Here is a 16,690-nt window from a genome sequence, read left to right as displayed (position 1 = left end):
AAGCTCTGCAAGCAATCGCAGGTGTTCTACATTTTTTTCAGTGCAGTTAAGATTGAAGTTTATGGCACAATTCTAAAATGTTAAAAAATTATTCAGTTCAAAAAATGATTCTGAAATAAGCCAGTAGTTTTAAGCACTAATACCAGCCAATAAAGAAAATACAATAAATGGCTTACAGAAAGCAGAAAAATATAGATTTGATTCCTCAGAAAGCTCTAGGTTCTTCAGAATATAAATTACTACTAATTAATAATATATACATGTTATTATTGCTCAAATTTATATTCAAATTCACATGCAAATTTCACATGCATTTTTACATGCAACTGCTGTCCACAGCAAAACACCTGTGCTAATGTTCAGCATTACTTATAAAATGTTAAATTAGTAACCAGAAAAATTATGTTTGACTAACAGACAAAACTACATGTACCAGTCTTAGAAATGCTACTTTATACCATGATGTAGTTTTGAAAGATGTCACTTCACATTTTGAATAAATAGGTGAAATTTTAAGTTATTTACGGCAAGTTAGTAGTTAGACTTTTTCATCTGTCACATTTCCCTGGTAGTTTTAGAGTTAAATTCATAAACTAGTCACCTATATCATAAGGAATTTCAGCAGAATGTACATTCTTCAGTCTGGAGAATTTGCATCTTATGGGTACTTCCACTGTTTTGTGTTGTTGTGTTAGTTTTTTTTATTTTTGATCATTTTGTCTGCTTACAACTACCACAGTCTCAACCTTATGTAAACCGTACTTTGCCTGATCTAGAATTTAATTAAAATATAATATTATTGCAGGTACTCATAACACATATGAACATGTTAGGTATTCTCACAGCACACAGAAACATATTCAGTATAATTGTTCATGCAAAATTCAGAAGTTGTCACAGTCTCTTAGCAAAGTCTAGAGTCAGCGGGCCAGGGGAATAGAGAGCACACACAAGACTCACAACACTCATGTTTAGTAGTTCAGGCAAAGTGTGGGTCCCATTTCCAGAAATCCCAAATGGTCTTACATGGAAGAAGATGTTCATGTCAGCCAGCAGGATAAGAGTCCCCTCTGGCATGACAGCCACATGCTTGTGTTTCAAAAAAGTGTATATATACACCATTTCTGCAGGTCAGTTAAACAGGTCCATCTGTCATCACTTCTTTGACTGGGGTCCCTTTATTCTGCCTAGTTTGCACCTAAGTCACCTAAATTCTTTAGACTATGTCTAAACTGTGCAGCAAGTCTGGAATACAACCTACTTTCAATTCTAGTCCTCCAGGCATCCAAACAGCTTAGAGTGGTGGGACTCCCATGCATGCAGAAACAAGAGCTCATAGAAAGGGGAGCAGTCAGAGACTTGGGACTTGTCTTGGTATAGACTCAAGGTACAAACAGGCTCCAGACACTTCTCAACTTGGGAGATGAGAACTGGAAAGCATTCCTGATTCCCATAAAGTAGACAAAGCTGTTGTGTAATTATGAAATATTATTCTAATAAGTGAGGGAACTGATAACCTGAAAGTCTTTAAATTTTGTTTTGGTAACTATATCATCTTTTATGCACCCTAAATTAAGACAGTAAAGGACAGAATTACCTGAAGCATCTTCTCAGAAACACAAATGATCAAAAGGTGTCATACAAAATACATGAAAGAAATGCAAAAGACCCAAGGAAAAATGGAAAGAGATAGTGGTTTTGGTAATAAGTACTTGAAATTGAATATTAGGCACAGGCCATTCTTTTGGAGTAAAAGAGCTCTGCAGAAGAGACTCTTAAAAAGTGAAATGGACACCTTAGAGAAATTAGTAAGTATATGAAAATAAACTTAATTACAGGTTAGTAGTATTTAGTTTATTGTGCAAAGTGCATCTTTCAGGTCCTATAATTAAGTATATAAAATACTGGGTTTGTTGAAGTAATAGAAGATAAATGGAGAACAAAACCAGTTTTAGATTGACTTAATGACTGATTATTGTTTTGTCAACATTGGCAAGTCAGTGGCAAAAGCCTCCAACTTTATCCCGACTGGAATTTAGATCTTAAATGTATATGACACTGAACTATCATCTGGTGATTAGCATGCATTGCAGTTAAAGCAGCAGACTCCCAGCATTTGAACTCGCTCAGGACTATGCTGCAACAGCCACTAGAGTAAGGGAGGTGACCACATGCATCGCTCTGCTGGGCTACTGACACTGAATCCTCTCTGCAAAGGCACCTCATTCGGTCTGTCTACACTGGATAATAAGCAGCACATTAAAAATATTGTGGTGTTTCCTGCAACACAATGAACTAGCACAGGCAAAACTGAATCCCTGCTCTCCTGATACCTGTATTCCCTCTACTAAATTATTCTAGGGAAGAGGAAGCTAGGAATAGCCAGTAATAGTGTAACCGGGGCTATTCCCCACATGGGGAGATGCAGAGAATTTTGTAGATCTCTGCAAACTGTACTTGGTCTTTTAAAGCAAGGCAGACTGGGAATTCCTAAATGAGCAACAGTAGAGAAACTATCCCACTAGTTCTAAATAGGCAACATGATCACATATCTAGGTGGTATAAACTACATCTTCAGTAATACAGTTAGTTTAAAGAAAAAAAAAAAATTACAGCTTTTGAGTCCAAGAAAGATTTTAAAACCACAGTTGAAAATAATTATTTTAAGCACAAGAAGCAACACATTCAAATTTAACATACATGACTTTACTAATTTTGAGCTAGTAGAACTAAACAACACACAAACATGCAGCAAAAAATAAGTAAAATTTCTCAAGCACCCACAATTCACTAGTAATATCATCAACTTGCCTTTTCGCCCATTAACAGGTGGGTTTTGATGTTTTTCCCCATAATCTTTATAACATTAAAAACAGACAATGATAATTAACAACTGGAACAGTTACTATGATGAATAACGTAATTATAGAACACGCAAATATTTTGCAAACTATGTTAGTATAATTCCATGCACTATGCTGGAGTTATCACAAAACACAGGTGAACAGCACACAGTGTATACACCAGTGAACAATACACACTTAGAGACAGAACCATAACAAAAGCAAGATAAATGCAAACTGTACTATAATGAAAAATGGGAAGGCAAAGATCTTAAAGAACACTTTGGATACTTAAATGAAAATTAAATTAAAAAAAAATAATCCTGCTTTCCAGCTCGCAAATCTTGAAATTACTGTAGTAACCAGATTTATGAACAAGCAATGAGCTGTACAACAGTAATTATTCCTTTGTTTCAAGAAGAAAATAGTGATCCATATTTTCTTCTTTTAAATAACAATGGGAGTTGGGTCCAGGCCATGGGGTTCCCAATAAACTGTGATTCAGGCACTTAGACTTTTAAGTGAGAATGGCATTTTATGCATACTTATGTTTACCTAGTAATTTTTCCTACCAGCTAGTACTAAGTGTGTTTCTTACTCATCTTGTCATTTGTTTGGGTCACCCTTCTGGAGCACTTAATTCACTCCACATAACTGCAGTAATACCCTCAGTGCATTATCCTTCTCTGGGCTTCATTCCATGGGCCCTGAGGTATGTACTACAGTGCCTAATTTTAGGCAGCTAAGTTTAGCATTGGTCTAGCCCCAAAATATTTGTAAGCAGAAAAGCTTATCTGTGCTGCCCTTCCAAGCCACCACAGTAGATCTACTGTCACAGACAATTATTAACAGGGATAACAGAACGCAACCTATTAACAGTGCATGTAAATGAACATTTAAGCTTTTATGACATTTCCTTTGAGAAAGAAACTTAAGAGCCAAAAAATGATGATTGAAAAAATCTTTAGATCTCTGCATGTCTTTGAACCTGTAGAGTGTGTGTTTTCTGAAATTAGAAAGTAAAGTTGTGTATTTTAATCACACGATATTTGACTTGAAAAAATACTTGCATGTTTGTTGAACATCATCTATCAGTTCTCATCACACTAACTTCCTTTTTCTACCAACTGAACTGTCTTCCAAGCAGGATGAGGGACATCATACAAAATATTCATATTTCTGTATAATGCAGATTCCTATTATTTTTGTTCAGCGTCATCAGTCTGACTCTACAAACTAGGGGAAAAAAGTGTCATGATACAATAATGATGTTCACTTCCCTGATTGCAAAAAGTATCAGTGCAAAGTAGAGGGTATTAGATCTAAGGTGTGTCCACCCTGATTTGATAAGGCTGCAACTTGATCATAGTGACAGGGCACTTCCATAAAGATACAAAAAAGTGAAAAAAAACAAGTGATACTTTGCAGGCTGAACTATTTTAAGCATTCACAAACTGGTAAAGAAACTATGCTATATCGAATTTGTTTGTCTTGTTCTTACATAAAATGATATAAATATTGTCTGGATTTTGACTTTCAATATATTTACAAGCTGGCTGGTAAAGCTTCCCTACATGCTCAAGGGAAAATGTTTCTAAAGGAGATAGGTATTTGTGGTCAGACAGACCTGCCTCAACCTCTGCTTCCTGAACTCCAGTATGTTTGTTTTCTTCATCTCCTGCTGCATTTATATAAGCAAGGTATGACAGGGGGGAAAAAGCAAGACAAAAATATGCATGCTTTGTTACAAGCTGTTCAAATAAAAGATAAACATAAACCAAAAGACATTCACAATAACATACAAACCCTCAGTCTGTGGCACAAATTATTTTTTGAGTGAATCAACGAGTAAATAAATCCTTGTGTTATTTCTCATTAATATCTCCGGTTTATTCCAATGAAGTCGTTCTACAAGTAATGATGATCATATGTACCCCTTAATATCCCTTGTTGCCAATTTCTTATTAAATTATTGAAGCGCTGGAAAGCAGACAATAAGTACCAAAGCAGAGAAAGAAGACATCTTGGTAGATAACTGGTTTAAACGCCTCTCAAGCTTGATTTTGCTTTAGATTTCTAGAAATAAAAGTATAAGCCTCTATTCCTGAAGAGCATATTTAAAATTGTGTATAAATCGTACGCAAGTGGAAATACTCAGTACCTTAGTAAGTGCAGAAGAAACAATGCAAATGTTTTTCCAGCTTGGAAAAAAAAATCCTCAGTTTGTCAGATAATACGGTTTTTACCTGGATTTCAGAGTAGTTAGAATTCAGAAAGAAAGACACTTTTCCTTCAGTAGCTACTTCAGTTGCCTCGAGCATATCTAAATATTAGAGAACACTGAAATAGCTGGAAACAATGGTGATGATACAGTTAATGATAGTATCGGAAATATATTTCTTTTATGTCATTAATAAAGAGCAATAACTTTCTTTTGTGACAAAGCTCATCTAATACCAGGGTAACAACAGTAATGATATAGAAGAGCATTGAGCTGAATAACTGATGTACGATATGTCTGCTTTAATTTATATGTCAGTTATTCAGTAAACACTGTTTTGTTGTGATGCTATATACTATACACAAGGTTCAGATTTTGATTACTTATTGATTTTTGTGTTTTCTGTTCCCAGAATTTTTTCCAGTTCTCTCATTACTTGTATAGGTAAAAGTGTAACTAAATAGGTCACTGAATTATTTGACTTCAGGTTTAGCTAGCATGTAATAAAGATTTTAAAACCACTTGTTCTAACAGGTTATTGTTAATAGGGAGAGAGATTTAGACTATAATCAAAGCCAACGAAATGGAAACTAATCTCTACATAGATTTCTGCTCTAAAACTCTCTGATAAAATAATGACATTTAAATTCCAATTGAAATCATGATACTGAAAATTCCAACTAAAATATTCATCAGGGACACCATCTATACAGTCAGCCTTCTCTCACAGAAAAAAAATGTATAGAAAGTGTCCCAAAGACTTTAAAAAAATCAATTCCAGTAAAATTGAACTAAAATGTTTTTGACATGTTGGTACCCTGAAACATAAATAAAAAATGGCTGTTATGAGCACAGCTGTGTGACTCTAGTCATTTTTCTTTACGCCCTTTGTAGTCTCAGACCTAGACGGTAAGACCTTCAACTGGCATAAAGAAAGAGGTGTTTAATTCCTCCTTTTGCCAATCCATGAGAAAATTATGAACCATTACTTCCCTTGAAAGGTCAGAACCTTTCAAGCAAGCCCCTTAAGCCCTGTGTTAAAGGTAACATTTGTTCAAGTTTTTCTATGGAAATTGTACAAATGCAAATAAAACATTTAAATATTCTTCAGGGGCTGAGGACTCTGCCATCTGTCAGGAGAGTGAACTAAGCATCCACAGGTAAAACCCAGATATATTTTTGCCAATTCCTAGTCGAAATCAAAACCCGAGGTAGATTAATGCATTATAAGGCAGCTTTGTTAGTGATGTTAAATAAGCTATTCTCTTTACTTTCCTGTGTCGAGCATACATAATGCAAGTTACCTCATGCAAGCACGGTGTCTAACATCACACAGTCAGTACCATAAAAATATCTACACAAAAAAGGGTGAACACAAAGATATGTACCTTCATGTTCTAGAGTGCTGTGTTTGACTAAGTCACCAAGTTCCTAGCCAAGCTGAAGGTAGTCCAAGTTCCTATCCTGTATTATATACATGTGATCAATCACCTTTTACACAACAAACTACCTGTATGCCATATATTTTCAAAAACCTGTGAAATCACAGGTGATAGAGTATGATAGAATTATGATGAGTGTGATACAGGTTCTCTACAATTGCGTAATAGTTGTTCTCTGTCTCCCATCTAACTACGATAGGGCACTGGAAAACATACAATTAAATTCCTCCCAATTTTGCAAAATTATGTCTTATCTAAGAGAGAAATTTTGTTCTGAACAAGACAAAAACCCCTTAAAATAAGCAGTATGTCTTTCTATCTTTCACTAGTATCTGTGAATCATCAGACTGTCTCAGTAACGTACACTCCATACTGCATGAGTTCCAACAATATGACAGTATAGGTATTTTCTTTCTAAAGATTTGAGATTGTATCTGAGAGATACAAAAACTGGAGTTAAGGCTGATAGTTATCTCTGATTAAACCTACCTAATCAACCACCCCTGTTAATTCTATTCATAGATAATTTTATTCCGGAATAAGATAACCTGAAGTTAAGAGGGGACAGTGAATGAGAATTAATGTCAGCTTTAACAGTCTCTGAAATAACTTTCACAAGACACAAGATTATTATGAGAACATGTAATTAAAGGCTGCACACAGAGCATAAATAGAAAGGCAAATCCTCACTGGGGTCCACTATTTGCTAAATTTCTGAGCATTTCAGTTTTATACTTAAAAGGTTTTTTTTACATTTGTTTGGCCTGACATACTTTTATAGTTTTTATGGTTGGGTGGTTGGCTGGGGGGTTTTTTGTAGGCATGAAGAAAGAAAGGGCTGTTTATTTTTAAGAGGAAAAGGAAAAATCTATATTAGGAAAAAATACTCTCTCTCTGATTAGTAATTAACAACAAATTGAAAGGGCTAATACTGAATACTTTCAAGACCACTTTATGGTGTTCTGTTTTAATTAGCAGCAAGCAGTCATTGAGTTCATCCTTCTATTGAGGCAAGTAAGAACAAAGAAATATATCCACATATAAATGAAAAAAATATTGTTAGCCCTTAAGAACTATATATTCCAGTGTTCAGTTATTGTCTTGTCTATAGTGCTAATAACACAGAACATTTAAGAGTACATAACCATTTCAGTGCTAAAAACAAATTCAATATAATTTAATACTATTATTTTTCTACAAGTGTTCATTAGAAACAAGATATCTCTATTTTTAACATACTTTAAAAATATACAAGCAAAAGTTCAGCTAAAAAAAAAGTCTTCTGACATTGCAGTAGTGAAAATCTGGTAAAACCTTAAGTAGTTCCAGACTTCTTTTTAGAACTATTTTCCATCCATCTAACATGAAAATACAGTGAACTAACAAAGTTTAAAGCAAAACCCAAACTGTGTAGAAGCATATGCTATATTCTGGCTCGATAAGATAACAACACGCATTTCAGAGATACCCAGACTCTCTTCTGCACAGGTTAGACTGACGTTGGCAGCAATACAGCTGTGGGAAGCTAAGGATTTATCCAAAATGTCATTACTGTAAAAGTCTGTAAATGCAACATAGTTAAAGATATTTGTATGTTCTCCTATTGAGTATGTGGGACACTGAGAAAAAGATGTATAGGTCAATTAACTACTACTAGGAATGGTCCTTTCTCGATATTCGCAGCAAGATTTCTTAAAGACAAACTTCTCTGGCCATTTCAGAATTTTGAAATAAATCATTCTAGGGAAACCTAGCTGTCCTGGAGCAAAAACCTACAATCACATAACACAGTTTACTGAACAAAATCTACTTCAAATCAATATCTTTTAATTCAGATCCTAATCTGGAAAGCAGTTACCCGGAGGGGATTTTTTCCCATAGATTCCTTACCTTCCAGTTCTAGTCACACAGACATAAGCACACCATATTTCACACTATACTGGGTGTTGCACTATAACAAAAATTTCCCCAACTGAAAATTGCTTCCTTATTTCTACTTGAGTCCCTGCATTTCTACTACATTTTAAGAAATGGAATGCAGTTTCAACCCTGTAACAAATACAGATTATTCAAATGTATACAGACTATATGAAACTACTGTAGAAATTAAAAAGTTTTTCTCTTTTACAAAACTGAGATGAATTCCAATTCCTTTTTGTCTATAAGGTATCTTTCACTAACACTTTTCTTCACTACAATTTTAACTTAATCTGATCAACAATACAAGCCTTGATTTCAAAATGCAGAAAGGTTAACCTTCACAGCATGTTTTCATGCAGTATAAAATCCCCACACTCATTTAAGTCAAGTATATGCTTCTATAAGAACAGAAAGATTACTCTGTGTCAATGACATTTTCCAGTATGATCGTACACTCTTCCCCACAACAGACAACTGTTACGATTATCACCATGGCATATAATAACACATAAAAATCTCCTCAGACGTCTTTAAAGTTTTCAGGTGTAACTACTGCTTTATTTGTCAAACAAATAGTAACATAAAACCCTTCTACTATAGTCAGCATTTTTGATTCTACTGAATTTCAGTTTGTCACTGGTACTTCATTTGCTTAAAATAACTTTTTGTAAAATTCAGTTCTCCACAGTAAAACACCGCTACTAATCATAATTACATTCTGTCACTGACAAAAGTTAGACAGTCTGCTGTTCTTGTAGAGCATTCTTCCTTTTAAAGAAAATTATTATTCCCCTTAAAGAAAAGGATTAGGGGATCCTAAAGAAGGATAGAAAAAGCCTCGAAGTAGAACTATATTGTTATTAGAATTAATTCACGACGGAAAATTATATCGTATACTGTGTGAAAGCTGTATCAATGGATTATGTTTTTAACTATAATGTTTACATACTACATACGTGTAAAAATTCAACAGGAAATGCATCTAGTCACTGATGATTCTTTGATTCTATATTAAAACTCTAGTATCTGTGGATTTGGCAATTTTCCATAAACCAGATTTTCCAAAAGACTATGTTAGACATAGGTACAGGAAAATAATACTCAGTCTTCAAATAAAACCAGAGTTCTTCAAGTCCCAGCAGTACTTACCAGAGTAAACAATTCTAGCACTCCTATAAAAAATAATTTTATTGTATTTACAATATACAATATCTCTACGGAACCTATGAGGTAAATAAAACTGCTACCCTCTAATCAAAGACAGTAAAAATATGCAGTACTTCAAAATTGCTGCCCTAAAGAGCTCACAGTCTAAATAGATATACTAAGCAAACAGCAGGGAAGAGTGGTAAAACATGAAAGCATACACAGCAATGACAGCAAACATCATGTGATTATTTCCTGGCATATCTAGACTGTATTTCATGTAAGCATTTCACAACACATAAGACAACAAAGAAATGAATATACTAAGGCGATGATCTGAGAAAACAGAGTTTTCTTTTCATGAAGTTTTGCTTCCAAAATGTAAATAAACACTGTAAACATTGTAAAGACTAAATTAAAAAGTCTGATGAGACAGGTACAGTAATACTACATATAGACCCTCAGTGGTATAACCAAGGACTGCAATTGATATCTTGTGGCTTGCTATTAAGCAAATCATACAGTTTTAATGGTATCAAATATAAGGACCTTAATTGCAAAAGTATTATAACTTTTTGAAAGACTATCATGATTTAATTAACTTTTGTTCCTTTATTATTTGAAAATTACCTAGTAATTCAGCAACTGTGTAACTTAATAAAGTATTTGCAATAAAAACATTGTTCTGAATAAATTCATGGCTAATACAAAACATGTCAAATAACCTCAAATGCTTAAATTTAAATATTTAAAATATCACAGGCCTGGTTTCTCGTCTCTCACATGCCTGAAGTGCTAATCCTGAAAAGGTACATACCTGTGCAGATCAACTGATATATTTTTTTATTTGCTGCAGTGCAATTCCTTGGTATTTAAAAATGGGTACATGGCTAGTCACTTTTCTAATGCTGATCATATTTAGATAATATTATTTATACTGTTTGGCTTTTTTTTTTTTTTTAATGTAGAACCCTGCACAATTTATGAGCCACAGGTCTGAATATAAAAAAGATGAAACAATTATGACAATAATTCTGACTATTTCTGTGCAATCAAATAACATCAATTGCAGTTGGGTTTATTTTTCCCTATATAGCCTCTCAAAAAGGCTTTCAGGTGAAAAACAAACTCTCCTTTATGTACAGACCTTCATAAGATTCTATCTCCTTGTCTCCATTGTCTAGGGAAAGTAACAAAAACAAAACAAACAAACAAACAAACAAAAAAAAAGGGAACCAAAGCACAGGGGTTAAAACCAACAGAAGTTTTATAAAAGATACAATATACATGTTAAGAAGGATTAAAAAAAAGTAGTGTATATGGCCATTTAGACTGATTTTGCACAGCACATCTAGTTATCAGAAGTAGACAGGTGAAAATGTATTTGCTATCAAAAATGTGTTTATATACCTCTGTTTCTAAAAATTTTGGGAAATGTCTCCACTGACCAGTGCTTTTATAAGACATTAAAGACAACTACAATATCACTAAAACATGAACCATGAAATATCTTGCTGACCTTTCTTATTTTTAAAGATTATTACCTCTCTTCTTGCTCTTCCAGTTTCAAGATGCAGAGGTTTTATATAAGCAATTTGTAACACACTCCATGTGAAACCACAAGTGACACAAGTGATCAGCTATGCTCCTAACTCCCAAAAGAGCCAGAGTTTTATCACTACACAACATACAAAAGATCATTTCCTGTGCCTGTTGAAGTCAATGACAAAACACCTACTGAGTTCAAAAGGAACAGGATCATGATAATAGTTAGTCCATCTTGGTTCGTGTGTATTGCACTGTTGATAATTATTGTACTGCTGGTGATTCATTTCAGTCAAGAGTATTGCAGATATTAAAACATAATAGAAGAAAATACAGTACAAAATGCAATACTACTATCAAATCCTAATTCTGTACACAAAAACTCAAGAGATTTCAACTGTAATGTCAAAATAAAAATAACAAATGTAATCGACCTTCATGAGCAATTTTGCAACAACATTAAGGTGAAAACCATACACTTACTTCTCTCCAATGTCCCCTTTGGTGGGAGCTGCGGTAACTGCCTGCCCCTTCGCCCTACTACTGGAGTACTGGATGGACTTGTCTGAACAGACCCAGTTCGAGGATGTGACCTATGAGACACATATCAAAACAAACCATAGCCATTTAATGACAAACTCATCCTTAAATACCATCAAGAACTAAAAACATGACAAAGTAGGCTTTAGATCACTTGAGACCCTTGCAGTCCCATAGTGAAACTATTCTCTCTTTTCAGAAAAAGACTTGATTAAAGTCCGTGAAAAAGAAAAAAGCCAAACTAAGGCTGAACATCCATAAGATGCTTATTTGCACAGTCAAGGCAGAAAATGTTTTGTGCGTATATTCATGTGCATATGGATATAATACCCGCATACACATAAAATTATCCACAAGTCAAATTCAACAATCTTTACTCAGCTTGTATTTGCTTAAATTATCATTGAGTGGCAATGAGGTTACAGGGATTTGTCTAAACAAAGTAATAAACTGAGAAAAGACACAGGTGTTTGACTCTCTTACTGGTGATTTGATGTTACTGTAACTTTCAGAAAACAGAAGTAAGTATTCTGCAGTTCTAAAATAAGGAGAGGCTTTACTGAACATCAACTAGACCAAAAGGTACTGGTTTTATAGTAGTATGTTTATTTAAGCTAAGAGTAAGGTATAATAATCTTCAAAATGTCAATCAGTAAAGTGTAGCACTCACACAGGAACAATACAGACTATGGCACAGTAAAATGTAGTCAGAGAAAATGGTGGTTAAAATGGTAATTAATAGACAAAGTTAGTACAGTCCATTTAAAGAAACTTTTTTTTAAAAAAAAATAGTTTCATTTGATGTTACGATGGTTGTACCATAAGTGATGTCTGATGAACATAAACAGTTTCTCATACTGTAATAGAACAATGTGATAGGTATGAGGTGCTTTATGTGGGAAACCATCCAGGATTCCTGATAAATGAGAAATCACAAACAAATGTAATTAAATACTGTTAGCAAACAATTTGCAATGGCAGCCACACCATTATATCCAGAGTAGAATATAAATAGTGTGTTGGCATTGAAAGGGTTAGTATCTATTGCTACTAGTGATCAGCTAAGGATGAGGCGATACCAATTAGCTACTGGGAAAATAAAATGGTGAGCTGGTGGGGCAGAAGGGGATTAGTCTGATTGATTTGTCTGTTTCACCTCGGTAAGGCAGGTGAAGGAGGGGCAGATCTTCCAGTCATTAATGAAGGCATCGACCTGATGAGGTTTGAGTCAGGACGCTCTGTGGATCGGGAGCGGGAGTTGGTCCGCTCTAGCATAGGACGTTGCTCTGTTGATCTGGATCTTTGATATGGCTGTCTATCTGCTGCTTCACAATTCCTGCAATGTTAGTCAAAAAGCAGCTCAGTTGACCTTTGACTTTTCTATTAATTATAAAATATGTTGCATGATACTGGTTTGGAGCAAACCATTTTTTTTATGTACATTTGGGGGGGGGGATAAATCCTCTGAACTCCCTTCTTGATAACATAGTTTTTTTATACATGTATGATTTGGCTTGCTCCATATTCTTGATAAATGGGCTGAAATGTTTCCAATGTCTCAATAATGACTATCCATGCAATAGTCTGTTTCCTGACAATTTCTGGGTAAAAATATTGTTATTTTCTTAATTAATACATCAACCTTGGAGGAAAAGAACAACTGACATAATATTGTCTCACTAAAGCTAAGGACTCATTTAATTGTGCAGTTTAATTGAGCGTTTTTACTCACATGACTAGATTTTTACAGACTGCATTAATTTAGAGGTAGTACTCTTATTCCAGATTTTATAATTACCATGTAGCACTTTTAACTATTATTAGATTCAGGATGTCTGTTAAAATGTAGGCTAGGCTATAGTGAAGAATTCATACGCAGTGCTCAGACTGTGGTCAGATGAAAATCTACATGATTAGTACTTGAAGAGGTTCCACCAACTAAACAAAGTTTGCTTTGTAATAAAAAAAAATAATCTAACCCACAGCCTAAAGAACTGTGCCAGAAGAACAATGGAAAAAGTTACCAAGATGCAGCAGGGAGAAATTAGACTGAGTAAAAGAGAATTTCTTGATCAAGCAGCCTGGTGTTCTACTATTTTAGGCAATTACTCATGCCATTACTTTCAGAAATTAATCAAGTTTCACCTTTTTCCACAATGTAATTGGTCTGTTTGCAAGGAGTAATATTTGCTAGCAATATCCTAAAATACATAAAATCAAGGTAATTTTAAAAGAAAAATCCATACCCTGATGTAGCTACTTATTAAATTCACACTCATCCCAGATCTCCTTGAATAACTGAACAGCTATAGACTACAAATGGGGAACACGTACCCTTCAAGACTTTTCTTTGAACGAAGTCATGCATTTTAGAATGAAGTCAGTCAAGACAAAGAGTGACTGGATGGTGATTAAGTGTAACAAGAAGCCGTTTTAATTAGTATCAAAAAAGAGAGAGACATACCACAGTTTCATTATGAAGAGTCTTATGTTATTAACAGCATTTTATTTCTAAAAACTATACTGAGGCAGAGTATAGCTGTCTCTGGGGTGGCTAACTGCTGAATGGGCTGATAAAAGATTTTTTGAAATGAGTGTCTCTTCAGGCCTTCCATGAGGTAATACTTGGATTCCTAGAGCATACGAAGTAATTGCCACAGACAGGTTCAGAATAATACCATTCACCATGGACCTACATCTACAAGCTCCTAACAAGCAAACACACCACAGTGAGACACATAACGGTGTTTATAAGCTGCGGCACTAAAGATTGGAGGAAAAGTACAATGAGCCTGCACAAGACCACAACAAAATTACCTCACTTCTTCTTCTATCAGTTCTGTTTCTGAATGGGAAGCTTCATCAGCAAAAACATCCACTGTCTCGCTTCTTTTACATTGTGGATAGACAAAGAAACACAACCTTAGCTTTGATATGAATGTTGCTTAGTTTAGGTAACTATTTAAGAGAGTTTTCAGTGCTATGGAAGATGAGAAAGGTGTCAGCCATCTGCATGGTATTTAAAAAAATGACCATGGGAATAAATTCTTAGACTTTGGGAATAAATTCAAAGAAAAAATATTCCTGTTTTCAACAAAATTACAAAAGAGAATATGACCAAGGTCCAGACAACCCACCCCTACCTTGTTTACCCACATATTTAAGAAAATCAGTGAGCCCACAGAGACTTTCTTCTTTGGGTCTGTCACACAGAGAGCTAGAACAACCCTTCTCCTGCCAGTGAGTGGGGGACTGCTGGAGCACACAGCGGCAGGGGCTGGGCAATGTGGTGAGAGGTATCATTCCATTTTCTATTTCTCTCTCCTTCCAACAGTCAGTAGGACATACAGAAGAACAGGTGAGTAGCAACCACACGATTTTCATAAACACTTCATGAGCAGTTAAGCCTCTTTCACTTGTTACTCATAAGGCCTCATTCTCTTTAGCTGTAGTATAAGACATGTCTTTCAGTATGTTAGGGAGCTGATCCATTGCCTGTGTTAAAGGCAGGTGAGGCATTTTCACCATTAGGATCAATACTAATGGCTTAGTGGGAAGGTTTTGTATTCTGCAGAGCATTACAGAGCCACTATAGCTAACCACTACGCTAACAGATAAAGGCCTCAGAAATTTCATATTCAAGAGCTAATACAAATATTCAGTTTGCCGCAATCTACAGCTGGCATTTAGTTCAAGTGGAAAAACAACCACGAGGTCCCAGAAGTGAAGGGAAACATGGATTGTGGCAGAGAACCTTTTGCTTTTACATGAAGCTTTGGCACCACCGTTGTTCTGTAGACTCAAGGATTTGAAAACGATGTTGAATCTTGAGGGGAAACTGAATTCACTCAAGGTACAGGCTACATGCTGCAAACCTCTCAGTACCCGCAGCAGCAAATGGAGGCCCATACAATAATTACAATGACAGTTTTCCACTTGAAAGCTTCTCTGTGTGATTTTAGACCACACACATATAAAGAACAATTCAACAGACAGTTTTACTGTCTGACCTTTGTCCATATTTTTTTTTGTCCTTTTAACAGTAAACACGTGTTATATGATCCAGGTCTTTAGAAACAAACTGATATTTTTATAGAAAAAATATCACCAATAACCTGCTTGGGCAGTGAAGCTCCTCACCTACCACAGTATACAGCTATACAGTAATATCACAGTCTGGCCATAAGCATGGAGGGGGAATTTATAAAACACCTCAGTGAATTAAAACCAGAAGTTCATAGCTTTTTACATAACATTCTTGAGGGCATATGCACCCAAGTTATCTAGATGAAAGTTTCCTCTTTTCTCATTATAATTCATATATGAATTACTGATATTAAAGAGGGAAATAAATAGTCTAATATTTTAATGTACACTAGAGCTGTTTATCTTTGCTAAGAGACTTTTTATTATAAAATAAAGTCAGTGAAATGACAAATAGTGACCTCCTCCATTTAGTATTGCCTATCATAGCATCCTTCTACCTTTGCTAAGGAAAACATGTGTGGCAGGTGGCCTATTTCCCTGTCAAAGTCTACAACTCTTGTGAGCATGAGACTCCCCTACGCCGAGGAAAGTGTAGAGCAGAAAGTGTTTGCTTCTTAACCAAGCACGCCTATCACTCTGAAACTGAGTTCTCTGTAAGCCACCGTGTGGAAAGCTCTGTGAGTATTCACAATCTAATTTTATATTCCAAGCCCATCAGAAATTATGATTAGAATCCACTACTATTTAGGTGCCACTGTAAATTCTAGTAACTACGGTATCTAACATTTTGATTTAACTACTGATTTATCTGCATTGTTCTATATTCATATTCTGGAAATTTCAAAAGCTAACTCTTTTCTCAATGCAGAAAATAACCATTTCTAATTTTTAATTTTTCAGATTTGTTACTTTTCTTAACAAATAAAAAGGAGAATTTTCAACAAATGAATACATTCATTGATCTAAGCTTATGCATACAGAAAGCCTTATAAAAGATGAACATTTTTCAACAGTAAGCAATCATAACAGCTTACAATGCAAATAAA

The 16,690-nt window shown here is 34.9% G+C and overlaps 1 protein-coding gene across 2 annotated transcripts in view; it reads right to left on the bottom strand.

Annotated features, from left to right (window-relative positions):
* Positions 1-16,690, bottom strand: part of RIMS2 (regulating synaptic membrane exocytosis 2) — a 408,362-nt gene that overhangs the window by 120,532 nt on the left and 271,140 nt on the right. Inside the window, exons 25-30 of one of the 2 annotated variants that reach the window (XM_026842040.1) lie at positions 14,475-14,546; positions 12,814-12,993; positions 11,601-11,710; positions 10,720-10,752; positions 4,471-4,524; positions 2,812-2,856 (exon numbers count right to left, since the gene is read on the bottom strand). In XM_026842040.1, coding sequence (XP_026697841.1) covers positions 2,812-2,856; positions 4,471-4,524; positions 10,720-10,752; positions 11,601-11,710; positions 12,814-12,993; positions 14,475-14,546 — 494 coding nt within the window. Of the gene's footprint in view, positions 1-1,261; positions 1,335-2,811; positions 2,857-4,470; positions 4,525-10,719; positions 10,753-11,600; positions 11,711-12,813; positions 12,994-14,474; positions 14,547-16,690 lie in introns of those variants that run through there. The other variant, XM_026842041.1, reaches the window with a different exon arrangement.

This window comes from Athene cunicularia (assembly GCF_003259725.1).
Source record: "Athene cunicularia isolate RWA chromosome 2 unlocalized genomic scaffold, athCun1 chr2_part1, whole genome shotgun sequence".
Taxonomy (NCBI): domain Eukaryota; kingdom Metazoa; phylum Chordata; class Aves; order Strigiformes; family Strigidae; genus Athene; species Athene cunicularia.
This window is presented reverse-complemented; position numbering and strand designations above follow the sequence as displayed.